This window comes from Cryptomeria japonica, chromosome 2, assembly GCF_030272615.1.
Source record: "Cryptomeria japonica chromosome 2, Sugi_1.0, whole genome shotgun sequence".
In the NCBI taxonomy this organism is placed as follows: Eukaryota; Viridiplantae; Streptophyta; class Pinopsida; order Cupressales; family Cupressaceae; genus Cryptomeria; species Cryptomeria japonica.
In genome coordinates this window covers 27,782,930-27,804,870 of record NC_081406.1, presented here as the reverse complement: position 1 = coordinate 27,804,870, position 21,941 = coordinate 27,782,930, and the positions used below count along the sequence as shown (strand labels likewise).

Genomic DNA, 21,941 nt, shown 5'->3' with positions numbered 1-21,941 from the left:
GAGTAGTTGTAGATATTTATCTCCCTATTTATGAGTGTGGGTCCCTCTTTTTGTAAGGATGAATCTGGGCCACTTGTTTAGATTAGATCTTGGTCATTCATCCATTTTTGGAAACCTATTTAAGGGGACTGGTTTTCCTTCATTTAGGAGGAAGTTCTTGAATTGTTGCGAAAGCTCTGAAGAAATTTTGCAGGAATTAATACAATGGATTGAAATTACCTTCAAATTTCCTTGTGAGTGCATGGTCTCCTTCTTCATTTAAATTAGAAAGCTTTTAATTATGTCTGTTCATTTTACACAGCAGTTCTTACCAAGCATCTGATAGAATCTCCACAGTCCATACCATTAGAGGATAGCTGATTGCTTTTTTTCCTTTCTGCATGGTTAATCTGGGCTATTTTATGATTCAGTTCGATTATCAAAAGCACACATATCATGAATATAGAAGTTCTAATATTGTATTTGGTAATATGAAAATCTGGTTTCTCCTTTGAAGATTGCACTAAGTTTATGCAAACATTGTGTCTGAATGACTGATGATGCTTAACCTGGTTTCCTGGAGGTGTCTGTCTGCTTGGGTAAATCTGTTGTCCTAGTTAATATTTACTGTTCTCTCTCGCTACCCTTCCTTTCTTTCCTCCCAATTTTATCCTTTTTTTAGAAATCCAGTCTTGCTAAATCAGCTTCAAATAAATCAACATCACCTGAAAGAAAACCAAAAGAGGTCCCTGGGAATTCGCATATGAAATTACTAATCAAACGTAAGCCCCCTTGTGTTTCCAGCATAAACACATAAAGCCACTGAGAGATCCCGCAGTCAAGACCTGACAAAAGAAACCTTGAGGTAGTCTCCTTTGATCAAACTTAGAAAACAGCATTAGAGACTTCCTTATCTCAAGAGAGAGTAGGATAATCAGTCGGCTATTCTATTCTGCGTTGGCCGTATGGAGTTTGCAGCAATGCGATTTCAGACACGTCAACACAAAGGAGTTGTGACAGCAGTTGTAGTGAGGTGGTTGGCTGCTTGGCAGGCCGAACCACTCTTCTTCTCTTTGCAAGAGCAATACTAACACAACTTCCTTCTAATTAGTTCTCTGCTACCACACAATCAGCCCCATACAGCAGACAAAATCTGAAAGGTTGCAGCAATGAAAGGAATATCAAAACACAAACCTACAGCAGGCCATACCATTTGAGGAATTTGGAGTGTACAATAAACCCCAACTCAAAGGGAAACCTTAGTCTATACACTCTAACAATATCGCCATCAGCAAACTATCGTATGACAGCAATTTGGACAGAAAGGAATCAGATTTCTAATCTCTGTGAGTCTTTTTCTAAGTAAGCACCTTATTTTCTAGTGATCTCCTTAGTTGTGTGCTACATCTAGAGTTCAACTTTACCTCCTCAAAACTATCAGATATGTTGGTAGTGGTTTAAGGATTTCACTTGCTTGTAATAGAACTATTATCAAAAGATTGTTGTATTCAATTTCAATAAAATGCTGACATAAGTATTGAGCTTAAATGTGATTTCAAATTAGTTTTCAATCTATTTCTTGTTATTAGAAGAAGGCATTTATCTTCTTTCTTTCAAAAACTTCAAACAAAAAACAATTACATCTTCTGCAACTTTTGTCTAGCTCTGAAAGATCACATTCAAAGAAAAGACATATAGTATTATTAATTTAATTAAAAAACAAGCAGGTGTTCTTCCTCTACTACTCAGAAAACTCAATGTCCTAGAGAGGGTGGGACATTACATGAAATCACATCTTCTATCTATGCTCTGGATTATCCATCTTCCGACTCTTTTGGTGATATCCATCCTACATAGACAAGTAAGTTTTATTGCTATTACAAACTTCAAGATCTAATCGTACTTTCATGAGACTCAATCATTCACCCTTCTCACTCTTTCTCTGAAGTTTTATGGATTTCCTTTAAGATCCTTAGTTGGCACTCAGACTCTTCTCACTTGATTACCATCACATTCATTTCCACTTGAAAACACATCATCATTTATTCTTTCACTCATTCCTTGAAGGATCTCACTTAGATGGAGATCAAATTGATAGACCCATTCAGGAACCTTGGATTCTACACAAATATACTGGAAGATTAGCCCCTTGTTATGCAAATGCAACATTTTACCTTATTGAACATGATTCTGAAATCTGCACTGAAACTTGGCATGTCTTACAAACTAAGAACTAGAAAGGTCATTTGGCTTTGGAAAAGTGATCAGGAAATCAGACTTCAATAACAGCTTTGGGAATTTGATATTGAAAGGCTTGCCATGAGGAAGACTCGGACCTAGGAAACAGATTGGGATTCTGATCAAACTTGGCATTGGATAGCATTAAGGGCATTCAGATCCCAAACTCAAACCTTGAAGGCAAATTGGAAGTCTGCAGAACTCGAACCTTGGATAAGTTTATGATTACATGCCTTTGATAAACTTGGACATGAAACTTGGATGTTGGAAGCAATATAGGACTAAGGAAATTCGGACCTTGAAAAAGTTTTAGGAATAATCCTATTCCTCTTCCCAAGCCCGAGTTTAGGACTTGCAGTGTATCTAAAAGCTAAGACTTGGGGGCTGGAATACATATGGAAATTTCGGATTAGGAACATTTTTAGGATAATCTAATTTTGTTTCCTATGTCCGAATTTGAGTGATGGATCAGTTTTCCCAAGCAAAACTCAGGGCTAGTGTTGTGACCTAATCACACACCACCCCATTCCAAATTGGAAGCCCCTACCTTTTAGGTCCTCTTGGTCTTTTGGTTTTGGTTCTTTGGGTCTTTCGTTGCAATCTCTTCGGTCTCCCCGGCCTGCAAGTGTTTTGAAGAAATTTGATCGTCTACAAGTCATTTGAGCGAATTTGGCTAAGTCTAGTCTATTTTAGGGTTTTTGCCCTTCAAACTTAGGTTTGAAGTCTTTTCCTTAGGGTTTTTGGAAATCTGAACGTTGCAATCAAATCAGAGCCCTTCAAGGAAGCTACCAATAAAATTGAGCGAATTCTAAGCACTTACTATTTTTAGTAAGTCTATTTTTAGTAAGTTTCACTGTGTCCCGGACTATCTTTATTTGGCCAAAAAAATTACTATTTTTAGCAGTTTCTATTTTTAGTAAGTGTCACCTTGTCCCAATTTGCCCAGATATGATGTTTTGAAGTACTTACTATTTTTAGCAAGTCTATTTTTGGCAGGTCCACCTGAGGCAATGGTCACGACACTGAAGGCGGGGCATTCCTAAAAATTTGTCTAAATCCAGAAAGATGAAAAAGCAAACAGTTGATCAAAGAAATGGCTAAGCGTGAAATTCTTTCCTAAAGTGGAAAAAGCATTGAAAATCTAAGGCAGAGAAATCCACTTCAAATCCAACAATGGCATCCCTATCTGGAAAGATGAAAAAATGGCTAAGTCATTGAAGAACATCTAAAGAATCCTCCACCATCCAAAAATTACACTCAAGTATAGAAGGGGGGCACCAAATAGACCTCAAGGAGGAATTTCCTCCTTGGGCATAATTTCCTCCATAATTGCAAAATCCCACCTAAACATGTGCAAGGGCGCCAAAACAGGGGTGTGGAGGAATTCTCTCCTCCATGCAAAAATCCTCCACATGGTATGAATTCCACCCAAGTTGGAATCATGGCACCAAAATGGCCTAAGCGAGGAGTTGTCCTTCCAAATCAAAGTTGCTGCATGGGGAGGTTTTAGCTCCCAAGACCAAAAAGAGAGCACTAGAATAAGGAGAAGGAGGAATTTCCTCCCAAACATACTTTTCTAGCAACACATGGATTCAGCTCCCAAATAAGGAAGTAGATCATTAGATGAGAGGTGTGGAGGAATTTTCCTCCAAGGTTGGAATTCCTCCACCTAGTGAAAAATGCGCTCCAGTTAGAGGATGGGCGCCAAACAAGTATGAAGGAGGAATTTCCAAGACAAAGTTAAAATCCTTCACATCATGGTAAATGCGCTCCAAATCAAGGATAGGGCGCCAAAATGAGCTTCAAGAGGAAGTTTCCTTCCTAGTTAGAATTCCTCCACAAGGTGAAAATGAATCCCAAGGATAAAAAATTTGAGAAAAGAATTAAAGGCAAGGAAGAAATTCAAAATTCCTTTCTTAAAAAAGAAGAATTTTGTCAGAGATGAAGAAATTCCAAGGCATTGAAAAATTGGCCAAGAGAGAATTTTCTCTCCTGAATTCTAGAGCTCAGAACGGAAAAAATTGCTAAAAAAAAGGAAAAGTGATTGATTGATCAGAAATCTCCCTCCGAACAAGATGAATTCAAAAACACAAAAAAATCTTCCAGGATAAAAAAATCTCTCTAGGAATTTTCTCTCTCCAAAAATCTAGATGGACAAGATTTCCTTCCAAGTGGACAAAATCAACAAAATTCTATCAAGAAAGGAAAATCTTTCAAAATATCCCTTTGAATCAAAAAAGGAAAGATTTTCACAATCAGTGAGTTGGCGACATGCAAAGGGAATATTCCGCGTTTATGACACATAACTTAAGAAATTATGGAAATGTCCATTTTCGAACTCAACCTTAACGACGAGACCTGTTTGCATGGCGAGTTGTCAAGGGAAACATGAGGCATTTTAAATACAATTGCTAAGTTTAACATCTTGCCAACTTGGCAACTTGGTAAGGAAATTATATTTAAACGAAGGATTGAAATTCATTTCTCATGCAGGTTTTTGGAGAAATTTGAAGTTGGAGAGAGGTGGAGAAAAGTCGGAGGCAAAGAATTTATTATTTTTCCAGAAGTTCTTGTTCGCGGAGGTTCTATTTTATTCCAAATTGAGAATTTACACACTGGAATTCCTCCATCAATTTATTAAATTCCTTGTGATGATTTTAATGTTAATTTATTTTGGTTTGTAGGAATGGTGGAATCCAACAAGGTTGCGGCTACTTCTCGGCAAGCACAGATTAAGAACGAGCTCAAAGGATTCCTTCTAGAGTCTAGGATTATTTCAAAGTGGAAGGAAATCAGCGACACCAAATTAGGAACTTTCCAGCTAGGAGCATTCTGGAACAGAATCTTTGGAACAGCAGGACGTGCTCCATCAGCCCTTTCCATCAAGTTTGTCAAGAGTGGGATTGTCTCAACCATCGGCTTCCCTCCAACCATTCAGTGTCCAGAACTGATTTTGGAGTGCACAAAGCATTATAATCCTAAATGAAGGGCAATTTTGGCATCTGGTGGCAAGCTTCTATCCAACTTGACAGTCGATGCAATTGGAGAGACATTCGGGATTCCTGCATTCCAATCCATGACTTATATAACCAAGGATAGAGCTGCGATGACATATGATGTTGGCATGGAAAGATGTGCTCGAATAGTCAACAAGGTCTAGATGTAGAGGTCGAGGCCACATATTTCCAAAATGCCCAAGCAAATCACCAGCTTTGACCTTAAGCAAGAGTATGTTGACCACGTGATGATGTTAAGTAGGATTATGGGATGTCCACATGCCTTCATATTTGAAACATGGATGTTTTTCTTCATCAGTGAAGTAATGGAAGGCAATGGGATAGTGGATTGGGCAATATTGATCAGCCATTATGTGCATGAGCAGCTGAGGAATTTGAAGGAGAAGCGAACCCAATCTTTTTACATGAGTTCATATGTTATCTATTCACTGGCAAGAATGGGAAAATTTGACGCCTTGCCAAGAAAGGGAGCCATGGGATGCAGACCAGGTCAATTGAAGGTTCACGAATGCTATCCACAGTTACATCTCTACAGCACTACATCTTTTAAGTTAAGCAACGACACTTTCACCATGCATTTAACCAGATTATTACAAGGTGAACCCCATACAAGGTTGTCGCCGGTAGCCAAAGCGTTGATACAAAAGTACAGAGCTTGGTATATTCAATTTCCAAAGTTTACCTATATCCGGGTTTAAGGATTCTCTTTTCTACCGCATAAGCTACCAAGGTATCCAATAGACAAAATGGTGTTGTTGGAGCTCACCAAACAATTGACCGCCTACGACAAAATTCAGAAGAAGAAGAAGCTATCAATTGAATTTCCTACTGTCATAGGTGATTATATAGAAATGTGTCGGACATTGGCAACGGCTGAGAGTTCTTTGGATGAATTGGCATTTTATCACTTGACATCCCATACAACCAAATCCTACTTTGATCTGTACAACAAAATAAGGATGGTTGCCGAAGTGAAGTTCAAGCACAAATTCCACCTAGAGGACTACTGAGCTAACGCTAGATGTTCTCCAGGTTGTCCCTTGACATGATAAGACTTTGTGAAATAATTCAGGTGTCGGATCAGGTCAAGGAGGATGGGAATCTAGTTCAACCAAAATTTGAAATTTGAAGGATAGGCCCATTCAAGCTCTGGATTGGTTGGAACCAGAAATTGATGATCTAGATGGTTTGACTAGACCAGTCCTAAAATTCACTAGACATTGGGTTGATCAGCACATTGCAAGGCTCGAGGACTATATAAAGGGATGACCTCTTCATTTGTAAAGGAGAGGAGAGATTGTCTGAGATTGTTGCAATAAGCTATTGAAGTAATAAACTGTGATGCATTGTTCTTTGATGGTGTACACTTGTTTTATTTCATAACTTGCATGGTTTCACTTTCCTCGTTTCGTATAGATTTATTTCAAGTATTTAGATGAATGAGGTTGATTGCAGTGTGTTAAGGAGAAGATCACTAGCTCATATCTTTTGTTGGTAGCTGATTGTTATTAACAGCGCAAGGTTGGACTAGGCTATTTTATGTGTGCATTTAATCCAAATTATTGAATGGATATTGTTCTCTGATGGCATTCATTGATGATTTGAAATCTTTCAAACACAACCCTTGAAGATTGCACCTGCTTCATGTAGTTGTCTCAACGTGGTGAAGTGGAGTGTGATTGATCCTATCCTATACATTGCTATCTACTAAGTTCCTAGATTTAGAGTAGCTTTCCTTAAACCCTTCCTCATTTACTTTCAGCATTATTTCAATCGAAAAGTCCTAAAACAAGAACCATTCATAGCCAAATCATTCGTGTAAAATCTCCCTAAAAGTTATAAATTTGTTTAAATCTTCTTCAAAGTGTGTAACTCCCCTTGGATTACCAACAACATCAACCACATGAGCCTATATCCATAAAGTCACTAGTACGCAATCAGAACCTTGGAGTCATCGTATGGTATTCCTACAATCTTAGCATACATTTAACTTTGATCAAGAGAGGATAAGGTAGCCATTGGGAAACTTTATTTTGTGTTGGGCGTGGTCACAAAACGCACGTCAATAGGTAGCATAGGTTTTAGGATTTAAGACTTATTCCTAATTTTGATGCAAACACTGAGTTTGAGGGTGACTTGGTCATAAGTTCAGTGATAGGAAGGTTTTTAAGATTTAAGACTTATTCCTGATTTGTGTTCAAACACCGCATTTTAGGGAGAGAAACTTAAGCTGAGGCGCAAAATTAAGTGATAGGAAGACTTGTAGGATTAAGGCCTTATTTCTGATTTTAGTGCTACCACTGATTTTGTCTTTGAAACTTGGACATAGCAAAGTTTTTGGGAATTCGTAAAGTCCTTCCTAATGCTGAATTTGGGAGGTGAAGTTTGTCCTTAATATGTTGAAACTTCAGGGTTAGGAATCAGATTGAGATTTTCCCAAAATCTCTCCCATCTCCGAGTTTGTTCTTTTATGACTTTATTTCTTCTCCATCCTTATTCATTTCCACTTTTCCAAACTCTTGTTTGAGGTGAGGTTTGATCTTTGAGTTCCTCTCTTAACTCCATTCATATCTCACTTGATTCCAATGTTGCTAAACGACCTTTGGATTTAAGGGGGCATGGCATTGGTCCTTTGCTCATTCCACAATAGGTTGGGGGTTTGACCTTGGTTTAAACCTGAATCCCTGATTCCTTCCCCACTTATCACAACACTACAAGCCTCCTATGCTCCTTATCTCACCTCAGTGATTGTATGATGCATTTTGATCTAGCCTCTCTCATTCTAGAAATCTTTACAAGACAGTTGTTGCAAAATTCCAGCAAAGCAAGCAAAACAAAAGGGGGTCCCTGTCGGAGATAGGATGTGTGTGTGCAACACAACACATGCCATCCCATTCCATGTAGCATGTTCTCCCTGTTAATACATGATAGCTTCGGTAAGATAAATGATTGAATGAGAGATAAATGAAGTCTCTCATTCAATCATTTATCCTATCGATAAACTACGAGGAAAAAAAAAATACTTCAAGCTATTGTTCCTTCATTTGATAATCATTCTTCATTTGTATATGTTCAATCTACTAAGTTCGATCAATGCTCAAACTATTGATAATCAAAAAAATACTTCAAGCTATTGTTCCTTCATTTGATAATCATTCTTCATTTGTATATGTTCAATCTACTAAGTTCGATCGATGCTCAAACTATTGATAATCATATCATAGCATAGTATACCGATTAATATCGGTTTGCATTATAACTGTGATCACCGATTATTATCGGGCTAACCATGTATTCCGATTTATATCGGTTGATTTATTAAACAGTGAACAAATAATGGTTATCGAGATTAACCGATTGTTATCGGGTGGCAAAGCATACACCGATTGGTATCGAATTATTAATTAAGCGACCACCGATTGGTATCGGGTAACAAGCCACGTAGACACCGATTGGTATCGGATAATAAGTTAAGTATGCACCGATTAGTATTGGGTTGTTGATTAAAGTATACACCGATTGGTAATTGTAAACAATGAGTCAAAGGGTGCGATCAAGTAATGTCTTGATCGATCATGTCTAAAAGACATGACCGGTCAAGGCATTGCTTGATCCTCCCCACTTGCATATACATATCAATCGATATTTGTGAAAAGGACATCGAAATCAATAAATGCTCCTCTCACCTGCCATAGAAAAGAAGATAGTCAGATTTATCATATAAATAGATAATACATAGATCAAGAAAATTAAAAACTAGAATATAACTTGCATATTGAATTGAGAATTGAACATCATTTACATGGTATCAGAGCTATAGTTAAATCGAACCTGAGGCTGTTCAATTTTGTGGAAAATTCAAAACAAGCATATATTCAACATCACAATTCTTCTAATGGCTAGCACTATCAGATTTGAAGATAGACTCGGAGGAGGTGATGACTTCTCCGCATGGAAGTTCAAAATTCAGATGATTCTAAAAGAAAATAAAGTCGAATCATTTGTAAAAACTGAAACTGCAGAACCTGAGACTGAACCTGACAAAACAACTTGGAGAGAGGGAAATGAAAAGGCCATCAAAATCATAGTTGATGGGGTGAGAAATAATATTATGCTCATCATAAGGAAACATGAAACAGCCTACAACATGTTCAAAGCACTCGAAGATGCATTTGAGATATCTAATGCTAGTAGAACCTTGGCTTTAAAAAGAGAAATAAATCACATAGCCATGATCAAAGGAGAATCAGTCAATGCCTACCTCATGCGAATATCAGCCCTAAGGGATGAACTGGCAACTCTTGGATATGAGATCCAAAGCAAAGAATTAAGAATCATTGCTCTAGATGGGTTGCCTAGCACATGGGAAACATTCATCCAAGGCATCAATGCGAGGGATGAATTTCCAAAATTCGATAGGCTAAAGGCTGACTGTCTCCAAGAGGAATCAAGGCAAAATAAGAAAGGGATCAAGCAAAAGAATATAGATGAAGATCTCCAAGCTCTAAATACAAACTCAAACAAGAAAAGCAAGCAGAAACAATTTAGAAAGAGAAAAGGTCGTCACGGCAAGAACACCTTCAAGAAGGACCCTTCACAGATTCAATGTTACAGATGTGACAAATTTGGGCACTATGTTGCCAAATGTCCAAAAAGAGCCAAACAACAAGCCACATTTGCCAAAACAAGAAAATCTAAAAGGGAAGAAGACCCCGAGAAGTATGTACTCTATTCAGCACTCACAAACCAAGCATCAAACAAAGTTAACTCCTGGGTGATCGACAATGGCTCATCCAGACACATTACAGGATTCAGAGAAGTGCTAGACTCCATGAAAGAGGAGAATGATGAGGAAGTAACTATCGGAGATGACTCCACACATCCAGTCAGAGGAGTTGGAACCTGCACCATCAAACTAAAGTCAAGTGTATCATTACAACTTAAAGGAGTACTATATGTCCCAAGCATCAAGAGAAACCCAGTCTCAGTATCAACACTAGAGGACAATGGATACAGAGTGACCTTCATGAACAACAGAGTATTGGCTTGGCCAAAGAATTCATCCATCAAGAAAGCTAAAACTATTGGTCAAAGACAAGGCTACTTGTACGAGCTATGCACAGAGCCCAATTTAGTCCTAATCCATGAAACTACAGATGCTAATGAAGTCTGGCATAGAAGACTAGGCCACCTAAATTTTAGAGCTTTATCATCAATGGGAGACCTTGTCACAGGCCTACCTAAGTTAAAGCGATATCATTCAGGGGCATGCAAAGGATGTGCCCTAGGTAAAAATACTAAGGGTGCTTTTCAAAATAGTACTAGGAAAACAAGTAAAATTTTAGAGTTAGTTCATTCTGATGTATGTGGACCCATGTCCGTACCTTCTTTGGGGGGATTTTTGTATTATGTAATATTTGTTGATGACTACTCTAGGAAAACTTGGATCTACTTTCTGAAATATAAAGAATCAAAAGAGATCCTCAATAGGTTTATAGAATTCAAATCACTAACAGAGAACTACTCAGGAAATAAAATTAAAACCGTAAGAACTGATAATGGGGGGGAATACACATCAGAATTATTTAAAGATTTTTGTAAAAATTCAGGAATTAAGAGGGAGTTAACAATACCTTATAATCCTCAACAAAATGGGGTAGCTGAGAGGAAAAATAGGACAATCATTGAAGCTGCCAAAGCTATGATTCTTGATTAGAATCTAAATGTCAATCTTTGGGCAGAAGCAACTAGTACTATTGTATATATTCAAAACATATGTCCTCACTCCCATCTTGAAGATAAGACCCCTGAGGAAGTCTTTACTAAATCAAAACCAGATATCAGCCATCTTAGGATATTTGGATGCCATGTCTATATTCATGTACCTAGGGAGAAAAGATTAAAATTAGAGCCTTCTGGAAAAAGGGGAATCCTTGTAGGATATAGTGAAACCTCCAAGGCCTACGAGATCTATATACCTAGTCAAAAGAATATTAAACTAAGTAGGGATATGATCTTTGAAGAAGACTTAGCCTTCAAGAGAGCCCAAAGCTCACTAGAGCCTGAAGTCTATATCCCTACCCCTAGCATAGATGAAGATCCTAGTCCTGAGCTTCAGAGGGAGAATCCTGAGGAAACTATAGGTGAAACTCAAAACCCACCTAGAGAAAACCTCAAGAAAAGACCACTATGGGCCACCAAGACTGTAGCAGAAGCTCAGAAGTTTCTTGCTCCTTCAGGAACCTTCAGGGAAACCAAAAGGCCTAATAAATTCACTAGCTATGTTGCCCTTATGAATGATCTCTCTAAAGCCGAACCAAACAATGTATCAGATGCACTTGAACATCAAGTATGGAAGGATGCCATGTCTGAAGAGTATCAGTCCATTATGAAGAATGATGTTTGGGAGATTGTTCCTAGGCCAGCTAAGAAATCTGTTGTTTCATCTAAATGACTTTTCAAGATCAAACATGTTGCAGATGGCAGTATTGAAAAACACAAGGCCAGATTTGTAGCTAGAGGGTTCTCACAAAGGGAAGGAATAGATTATGAAGAAACTTTTGCACCTGTTGCCAGGTATACATCAGTAAGAGCTGTATTAGCCATTGCAACAGCAAAGGGGTGGAAGGTACACCAGATGGATGTTAAGACAGCATTTCTAAATGGTGAGATCTCAGAAGAAGTCTACCTAGAGAAACCTGAAGGGTTTGAAATTCATGATGCAAAGTCTCATGTGTGTGGACTCAAGAAAGCTCTCTATGGGCTTAAACAGGCTCCTAGGGCCTAGTATGAAAGAATTGACACCTATCTCTTAGGACTAGGCTTCTCTAAGAATGATGCAAATCCTAATCTCTACTACAAAAGAAATAAAGGTGATATGCTAATATTGATTTTATATGTTGATGACTTATTAATCACAGGAAATGATCACCTTATAGATCAATGCAAGAAAGATCTATCCAAATAATTTGATATGAAGGACTTGGGACTCCTTCATTACTTCCTAGGATTGGAAGTATGGCAAAATTTTGACAACATTATACTAAACCAAGGAAAGTATACCTTGGACATTTTGAAGAGATTCGGAATGCTAAATTGTAGGCCCATGACCTCTCCTATGGAAACCAATTTACATAAACTTAAAGAAGCAGCAGCAGAGTCACAACCCACTGACCCTACTCAATACAGACAGATGATTGGGTCCCTGGTGTACCTGGTAAATACAAGGCCAGATATCTGTTATGCAGTTAATGCTCAAAGTCAGTTTATGTGTGAACCTAAGGAGATACACCTGGTTGCAGTAAAACACATTATGAGATACTTACAAGGTACCCTAAAACTTAGTCTCAAATATGAGAAAGTTGATATAGACCTACATGGATTTACAAATTCAGATTGGGCTGGAAGTGTGACTGATAGAAAAAGCACTTCAGGGTGTTGCTTCAATCTAGGTTCAACCATGATATCTTGGATCAGCAGAAAGCAGCCTTCTATAGCTCAAAGCTCCACCGAGGCCGAATACATTGCAGCTTCTACGGCTGCTCGAGAGGCAGTATGGCTTAGGAAGTTGCTTGTGGGGTTGTTTGGAGAGCCTATGAAACCCACTGTTATACATTGTGACAATCAAAGCTGCATAAAACTTCCAGTAAATCCAGTGTTCCATGACAGATCCAAGCATATTGAGATTCCATACCACTATGTGCAAGATATGGTAGACAGGAATATGATCCAATTAGAATATGTTTGTACAGGAGATCAAACTGCAGATGTTCTGACCAAACCTCTTTCCAGAGTGAAGGTTGATCACTTCAGAAAAGGTTTAGGTATGATAGAAAGGTAATTTGCTTTGTAATCTGTATTTGCATATCAATAAGATGTTTAATATGTAAACTTCTTTGTCATGATAAGACATTTTGGATTTTATCCCCTGGGTTCACATCTAAGAGGTGACAATCTCTCAAGATAATGAACACTTGTATGTAGACATTATAAGGTGACGATCTTACGATGTCCAAACCAGTTATCATGTTGGATCTCTGGTGTGTCATGGATGTGCCATGATTGTGTTGTGATAAAACATTTGTATAAGATGTTAGTGTACATACCACAACTTGGATAAGATGAGAATTTAATCTTTCTCATATGATTATCCTTAAGTATTGCATGTTTAGGCAATACTGATATCACATGCTTAGGTGATATCCTGTCATCACAAGATTGACGTGATGGACATTTGTATCACGTGTTTAGGTGATACTTCATACAATGTGATTAGGTGATATGATTTTCTAGAGAGACAGATTGTGTAAAGAATACTAACCATCATTTGAATTGTGATGCTTGATATATTGTTTTTCATTTATCTTACCTAGCTATGAGGGAGTGTTAATGCATGATAGCTTCGGTAAGATAAATGATTGAATGAGAGATAAATGAAGTCTCTCATTCAATCATTTAACCTATCAATAAACTATGAGAAAAAAAAAAACTTCAAGCTATTGTTCCTTCATTTGATGATCATTCTTCATTTGTATATGTTCAATCTACTTAGTTCGATCAATGCTCAAACTATCAATAATCATATCATAGCATAGTATACCAATTAATATCGATTTGCATTATAACTGTGATCACCGATTATTATCGGGCTAACCATGTATTCCGATTTATATCGGTTGATTTATTAAACAGTGAACAAATAATGGTTATCGGGATTAACCAATTGTTATCGGGTGGCAAAGCATACACCGATTGGTATCGGGTAACAAGCCATGTAGACACCGATTGGTATCGGGTAATAAGTTAAGTATGCACCAATTAGTATCGGGTTGTTGATTAAAGTATACACCGATTAATAATTGTAAACAATGAATCAAAGGGTGCGATCAAGTAATGTCTTGATCGGTCATGTCTAAAAGACATGACCGGTCAAGGCATTGCTTGATCCTCCCCACTTGCATATACATATCAATCGATATTTGTGAGAAGGACATCGAAATCAATAAATGCTCCTCTCACCTGCCAAAGAAAAGAAGATAGTCAGATTTATCATATAAATAGATAATACATAGATCAAGAAAATTAAAAACTAGAATATAACTTGCATATTGAATTGAGAATTGAACATCATTTACACTCCCTACTTCAAACAAATGATTAGAGATAGCAGTTGTTTGTACCTCATTCGCCCCCTCTAAAGAACATAAACTATGCTCTACACTCCCCAACAAAGAATATTCCAAAGTGAGTGTGGTAATGGAGGACATGAGACAATATTGAATTAAGACGAATTTCTCTATTGTCATGGATGGGTGGACCAATATTAGACATTGGCCACTTATCAACATCATAGTCACATGTTCAGTTGCCTCATATTTTCTTAGAGCCATTGATTGTTTTGGGAAACGCAAGGATGCTGAATTTCAGTTTTATATTTTGAGAGATGCCATAGAGGAGATTGGAGCAGCCAATGTTGTGCAGGTGGTTACTGATTTGATGCGTGTGCAAATTAGTCATTTTGATGGTTGAGGGTGCTTACAAGGACATCTTTTGGACCCCTTCTTGTGTTCATGCATTGAACAATGCATTGAAAGACATAGGGAAGATGGATTGGGTGCAGCAGGTAGTTGTAGAGGCTAGAGATATTTAGATGTTTATTTGCAACCGTCATGCCTCACCTGCTCTCTTAAAGACATTTCAAAGAAGGAATTCTTCAAGCCCATAGAGATAAGGTATGCCAGCTATTATTTTTTGTTAGAGAGGATATTCGAGGTGTAGGAGGCTCTATAGTTGATGATGGTTAATTCAGAAGCATCAAACAAAAAAAAATTGATGATGATTGGCAGTCCAATGTGAGGTAAAAAAATTGTTATTAATATTTTTTATTAACTTTCTAACTTTTATTTTATTAATACATTTTAAATTTATAATTTGATTGCTGATTTTAATTTTCTAAATTCTAACTTGGTTTTTTTTTTCATATTTTTGTTTTTAAATATAATAGCCCCATTTCACTAGCTGTGGATGTCATTAGATATGCTGATACAGCCACTCTAAGTGGCCATGCAGAGAAATTAGTGGTCGTGCATAGTGTTTTGCGACTCCAGGATCACCAAATTTTAGAGTATTGACAGAGTCCAGCATTGCGGTGGGGTGTTGATCCATAGGACGTCGCTTGAATTGATGAGGAGGAGACACAGGAAGGATTGGTTGGAGTTCCATTAGATGAGCCAGCCTCTCAAAGTGATAGCGATTCAAGCTCTAATTTTGATGCAATGTTGGCAGATACCAATTAGAGGCAGCCATCATACTTTCCATTACTATTATTTTGACATTTGTGACTTTGTCATTTTGACATTTGTATTGCAAACTTGTTACCTTTCAGCATTGTGGTGTATCAAGTATTACTATTTTTCAATTTTATATCATATGCACATTGATTGTTTGACATGAATTATGGAAGCTATTAAGTAGTACTATTAATTTGTTCAACTCTCATCACTCATGTGAACTCTATTGTTGTGTTTTACTAAGTACTTTTAATTCTATAATGTATATGTGAATATGAATATCTGAAATTTCCATATATATATATATACATATATCCATCCCCCATTGTCCACAAAAAATGGCCTATAAAAAATCCCGTCCCTGAAACACATCCCCCCACCCCCTGTCCCGGAAACTCAGTGGAACATAGGTGATTTCCACTTCTCTATACTGATATGATCTCTGGCACTTCTTGCACTTGCAATGGATATTGATCCTTTTGAGATGGAAGGTGCGGACCAATTTGGAGATATGAAAAAAAGCTGAAGCTGCACAATTATTTGAGCCACATCATATGTTGCATATCTTCTAATTGACCTGCATTTACTTGTGCAATGCCTAAATGTGCTTCACCATATATATTGTGTCGTCGCTACTTTGACTCCCAGCACCATTTATATACTAGAATGTCATCCAGTGACCATAAAAGCTGTGTAATCTGTTGGATGATTATTGATCAATGATGTGTAAGCACGCTTTCATGCCCAGGTGATCATTGAAACAGACACTTCAAATGTTGCCATTGCTTATTTTAATCAGCGTGTACAGCTATGCACAATGAAAGCAAACGTTTTGAATTGGAGTGCATTAAAAATGCACAGCAGCATCTATTAAAATATTCTGTTTACATTGCAATTGGTAGTGTTATCATTTGGCAGTAAACATGGTTCTCTTACAAAAATGTATTATAGAACGAGTTTGATTTTCCTACAAGAATTTATGATACTAAGTAAAATGAATAAATTGAACAAAAAACTCAGTGACAACTTTTTGTTTACTATTATTCATTTAAAGTACTGTCAATAGAAATTCTAGCATCCTTGAATATTATATATGTATTTGACTATTCCAATCCACAGGCCCTAAAGCATTTTCATGGCTTCAACAATGTATTTCATGTTATGTGAGAAAAGACTATAGTCAGCATACTTTAAGAGCTTTACCTTACGTTCTATTCTCTATGATGAAATACTCAAAAAGAATTTTATAACGGGCACAAAAAATGTCACTGAAAAACAATCTAAGAAACTGATCAACCATTGGAGTACCTGTTGACAAAAATATATTTTCTGGCTTGGATTGTCAGCTCAGACAATATTTGCATAATACATTCAGCTTAATACCTTCTCCTGGCAGCTTCTTTGTGTTTCAAGAAATAAAACTAAATTATGACAATCAAAAGTTCAATCTCAATGCATGCTAAATACAGTGTGAAAAAGAAACTCTCAAAAACATACTCAAAAAATGGTTATAATAAGCACATTCATTTTCACCCATTAAACTTAAAGCTTCATCCTTCTTGACTCAGTCTTTCAAACATTCATCGTGAAACTGCACAATTGATTTCTTATTCAAGAACAAAAGGCTCCTGGCAAAAATATTTTTCTGTGATGTAATATCTGCTAGAATTTATCCAGTGTCACTTGTTGTTGAGAGTGTCATTTTGCATAATCTATAACATTGACCATGGCTCTGGTGAAATGGTAATCTTGCTGCACTCTAATCAAATGTTATTTGATTTTAAAAACTTTCCCAATAAAATAATGATTAAAAAGAAATCTTCCTACATGTTTGGAATTTTAGAGCTTCCTAAGCTGTCCCCAGGTAAAGTCCATGATTAAAATCATATATTGTACCCAACGATAGTCCACAGTGAACAATTAACTTATCTTTTGCTAATATAAGTGTGATACTGCTTTAAGATTGTTACTATAAATTTTAAAATTGTTATGATCCATCTCTGGAAAAGATACCAAACTGCTCCTATATCCCTGATGCCTAATCTGAAATACTGAAGATTGTGATCAATTTCAATTTTTCTATTTTTTTAGGACAATTTATGGTTCCCCCAAACACCCACTATTTTAATTAGTAGCTAATCGGCTCGGCAAATCAACTACAAGGTTTGCACTCTTACCAATGTAATTAAGGAAACCAATTCCCACTGACTAGAGCACATATCATAAAAACCTTATAAATAGGGATCTACTGATAAAAGAAACTCAATCAAAATTTAAAAAGATTAATTGTATACCTTCTCATGATGTCGATCTTGCAAATCCAACAACTTCCTACTCTGCTTTACACTAGCTTGAAAGGCCGCCTCTCTAGCATCATCTTCGTTCTTTGCATTTCCATTATGTGATTTCATCATAAACCTCCCCCTATAAGAAAACCCATTAGACCTAATGACTGGAATACCTGAAGGAGCTTGGGCTGTTCTATAAATGAATAACTTTGTGCAGACATCTGCTGCTGAACAAGTGTCAGGCCTTAAAACTTTAGCAGGACTCAAGGACAATAAATCAGATCTTATTTTATGACCTGAAGTCCGATGGAAAGAACAACAAGGCTTGACCAAAAGTCTTTGGTCTAAATATGGGGAAACTTGTGAAGAAAGAGGAATTGCAGAGAAAATTGAGATAGAATTGTGTGGACTTAAAGAAACTGGGTTACCCATCAATTTCAGTAGGAATGTTTAAAATTCTAAGACTGAGGTGACATAATCATTCGTGTGACCTGCAGGCAAAAAGTAATTAAATTTTAATTATTGTGTATAAAATCAATTCCAATGCACTTAATTTCACGGCTAAGATGCTTGAATTGACACAAAACGAATCACATAAGACATTTCTTCACATATTGAACACACCCTCCATAACCTTTACCGGTACTGTAACAAACTAATCCACAACTGACGGATCACAATTTGATATTAATAAACAAAAAGTAAACCTCTAAGTGACGGATCACAATTTCAATTTGATCACATATTGAAATGAAGCCCTGATCTGAACAGAGGTTAAACCCTGTCAACTAAGAAGAGTTATATGTTATTTTACTTGTTTTTTCAAGAGACCATCATCCAAATGTTCTTGTTATCTTGAGCAGCTTCCTAGCATTGTTAAAGTTGCTTCGACTTTGAGATAACATTTCTGGTTTAATTGCGAGCAGAGGCAGAGACATTCTAAGAACAATCTATGCCAATCATTCCTCAAAGGTTATCCCTGGAGAGAGTGAAAACTTAACAAGCAGTGGTAATTTGTCTGAATCGAATCTCTCCAACATAACTTGAAATGTAGCTGAGTTTGGAAAAGCTCTTGGTGGTCACTGAGTCATCAAGAAGCTACAAATCAATAACCAAATCCTTCTTGTTATAGACAACAAGAGTGTAAAATTGAACTTGAAGAAAGAACCATCCTGCCATATGCGTAATTTATTATCAATAGATTTCTATACTCGACACAAATTCCACTGTTCCCCCAGGAGGCAAACTCAAAATTGAAAGATATGGATATCATAATCAATTAAACCTAACAAACTGAACACAAATTCAGTTCAAAGAGGAAAGCTATTCAAACATGGGTAGTTAAATCAGATTAACAAATTGAAACCAGATTCAGATTTATTTTGACAACAAAATATAGGCCAAGTGATCTGCTATGCAGATATTCAAAACAAGTTCAAATACACTGAAAACAAATACACGTATGATCAGAACAAAAACGGAAAAGCCAAAATGCAGTACAGGTTTTATTGTAGGACAAGACACATGAGCTATACTACGAGAACAATAAGAAACAGGTACTTTGATCAGAATAACAGTTCCAAAACCTGGAAAGGGTTTGATTCCAAAAGAGTAATATGAGGAAAAAAGAAAAGGGATAAGAGTGACAATTTGAAATCCAACCATGTTGAATTCCAACAGAGAACACTATAGACATCAGAAGAGTAATACAGTTATACAAATATTAAACTTGAAGCCCACCAAATACATGGGGAAATTTTATAGGTGTAAATGCCAAGTGACCAAGAAATAAGCAAATCCCAACATAATATGAATCCTGACCAAAAGCAGCTTACCAGATTATGTTCTAGCAGAAAGTTGGAGGCTTACCACTGAACTTGTCCAGGTTCAAAAGCAGGCGAGCTCATGGACCATACACTAAAATGAAAATTTCAGTGCAATTTGTAAGCTGGAATTCAGTACTATCAATCCAGAAATGAATTAAGAAAAGGCCTGGGCAAATGGACTTGTTAAGAGGTATTTCATGTTCAAATCCCCAAGAAATGTTTATTGTTGAAATTTGGTAAATTACCTTGTCCAACAATGGATGCCATATAATCCACACGCGAAATTTTCCAATGCCAAATCCTAGGAAAAGGCAGCGAAATCAGAATAACATACTGAAATCTAATGTTGATTAAAGATAGTTACAAGAAAGTGAAACCTCGGACTCATACTCAGTTCAAAAATTTGGCAAAGTCGGACATCAAAAAAATTAAATAGTAAATGAAAAAAAAATATGGGTTTTTTTTTAAATTGATTTTCCATTGTTTTGACAGATTTGGCCGAGCCTGCGAGTTGAGGCTGCAGAGTTTTTGTGAATGACTCAGACTTGGATCTGCAAGTCCTCGCCCAGATGTGTGAGACCGTCATGGCTGATTGGGACTCAGATCTACAAGCCCTCACTGAGATTTTCCAAGTCTCAACACACTGAGTGAAACCCAAAGAATAGATTATGTGAGAAAAGACAAACAGGGACATGATTTTTTTCGTATCCTTTAAATATATACTCAATGTTAAGGTTATAGGAAAGAAATAATATGAGCATATGCTAAATTAAATTTATATTTAAATTGAAGACCTACTCCAGCAAGCCATGAACTAGTGATATGGTGAAGTGGGAGAAGCTGAGTACAGGGTACACAAAAATTCTGATAGAATAGATGCTATCTGTCTGGCCTTGATAGTGCATTCCCTCCTTGTCAAAAGATATGAGCTCAAGTGGTACATCATTAAGGCTTTTATGGTGGAGACCAGAATTTAAATTGAGCAAACTACCACGTCCAATTCTATGCCCGTTTGTAGTAGAAACCCATGTCCAAATCTCCAAGAGATAAATTACATGCTGAGTATGTAAAATGTTGTGTCTAATATGTAGAAATGTTCAGAGTCTAAATTGGGTGGACTGTTACAGCTAATTCTGGGTCTCCCATAGGAGAAAGGTGACATACTCATATGTACAAATGTTGATAGTCCAATTTGGGTTTAAGTATAACATCCATAAGACAGGGCAATGTGCCCGTGCTAGGTAAATTTGACCAAATGCAACGACTTCCAGTAAGGAAAATCTTACTAATAAAAAAATATTTAAATATATATACTCCAAGTACTGCCCTCAGAGGAATTAAACAAATTGTAAAAAAATAAGAAAAAGATGCTCACTGAAGGACGTGAGAAATATGGCAATAAGAAGAATTAAAACATAAAACAGATTCCACAGGAAAAACAAAAAGTAAAGGTTCAGGCACAACGATCCTGAATTACATTAAAACGAAATACCTTGAATGCATCAGGAACTTATGACAATGCAGCCAGTGTAATCAAATGGGCAGTAAGCAGCGGCTTATACCCAACATTTTCAATTCAACTTGACCAATAATTTGAGGCCTCATAGTAATTCCACCCAAGGAAATATTTACAACAACAAAAATGGACGCAAACTATTGGATTTCAAAACTGATATGCAAACATGGAGTAAATTCATTTTCTGGCATTGTAAATCACCCTAAGAAAATATAGAGCGAGATCAAGAGCAGTCTTAACGACAGGAACCTCCCTTTAGCTTAAAAAATGAACAAATATGAAATCCTCACCTGGACAGAATTATCAAGTTGCGTAATTAGGCCAGCGTTTTGAATAAATTGAATGAATATATTGATTAAATTGCAATCCACACAGCAGGAACAACCATAGGCTGTACAGAATGCCATAAGGCTTACTAGGCCATGTGGGCAAGAGAGGAAAAGGTGGTCTCCTTGAATGGTGTTATGTGGAGCTCAAGCTTGGAATTTAAACGTTAACATTGTTATTGTTATGCATGTCTGGAAGGGTAAAAGTGATCGAGCTGTTTATGGCGTGTATAAAGCGCGGGAAGAGTACGACAAAAGATTCGTAATGTTTTCAATATGCTTTTGAAGGTTAAAGGTTGGTAGGTTTTTTTTTCGTATTGATCATAGCAGAATAAATACAATGTTAAAGGTTTTCCTTCCTAATTTTTGTTGGTTAACAAAATTCAACAAGGTAAAGAAATCGGATTTAGGATAAATCAATCTGACTATATAAACAAACATAGATTAATTTAGTTTTAATAA

General features: G+C 36.8%; 1 protein-coding gene across 9 annotated transcripts in view; it reads right to left on the bottom strand.

Moving 5' to 3' along the window:
• LOC131048511 (granule-bound starch synthase 2, chloroplastic/amyloplastic) overlaps positions 1-21,724 on the bottom strand; it is a 188,564-nt gene extending 166,840 nt beyond the window's left edge. For 4 of the 9 annotated variants that reach the window (XM_057982470.2, XM_057982477.2, XM_057982476.2 and 1 more), the window contains exons 1-2: positions 21,444-21,724; positions 17,818-18,302 (exon numbers count right to left, since the gene is read on the bottom strand). In XM_057982470.2, the coding sequence (XP_057838453.1) occupies positions 17,818-18,243 (426 nt within the window). In that variant the 5' untranslated portion in view covers positions 18,244-18,302; positions 21,444-21,724. Of the gene's footprint in view, positions 1-17,817; positions 18,303-18,625; positions 18,894-19,646; positions 19,804-19,882; positions 19,939-21,443 lie in introns of all 9 variants that reach the window. The other 5 variants (XM_057982471.2, XM_057982474.2, XM_057982472.2 and 2 more) reach the window with 5 other exon arrangements.
• Between the last annotated feature and the right edge of the window lie 217 nt (positions 21,725-21,941).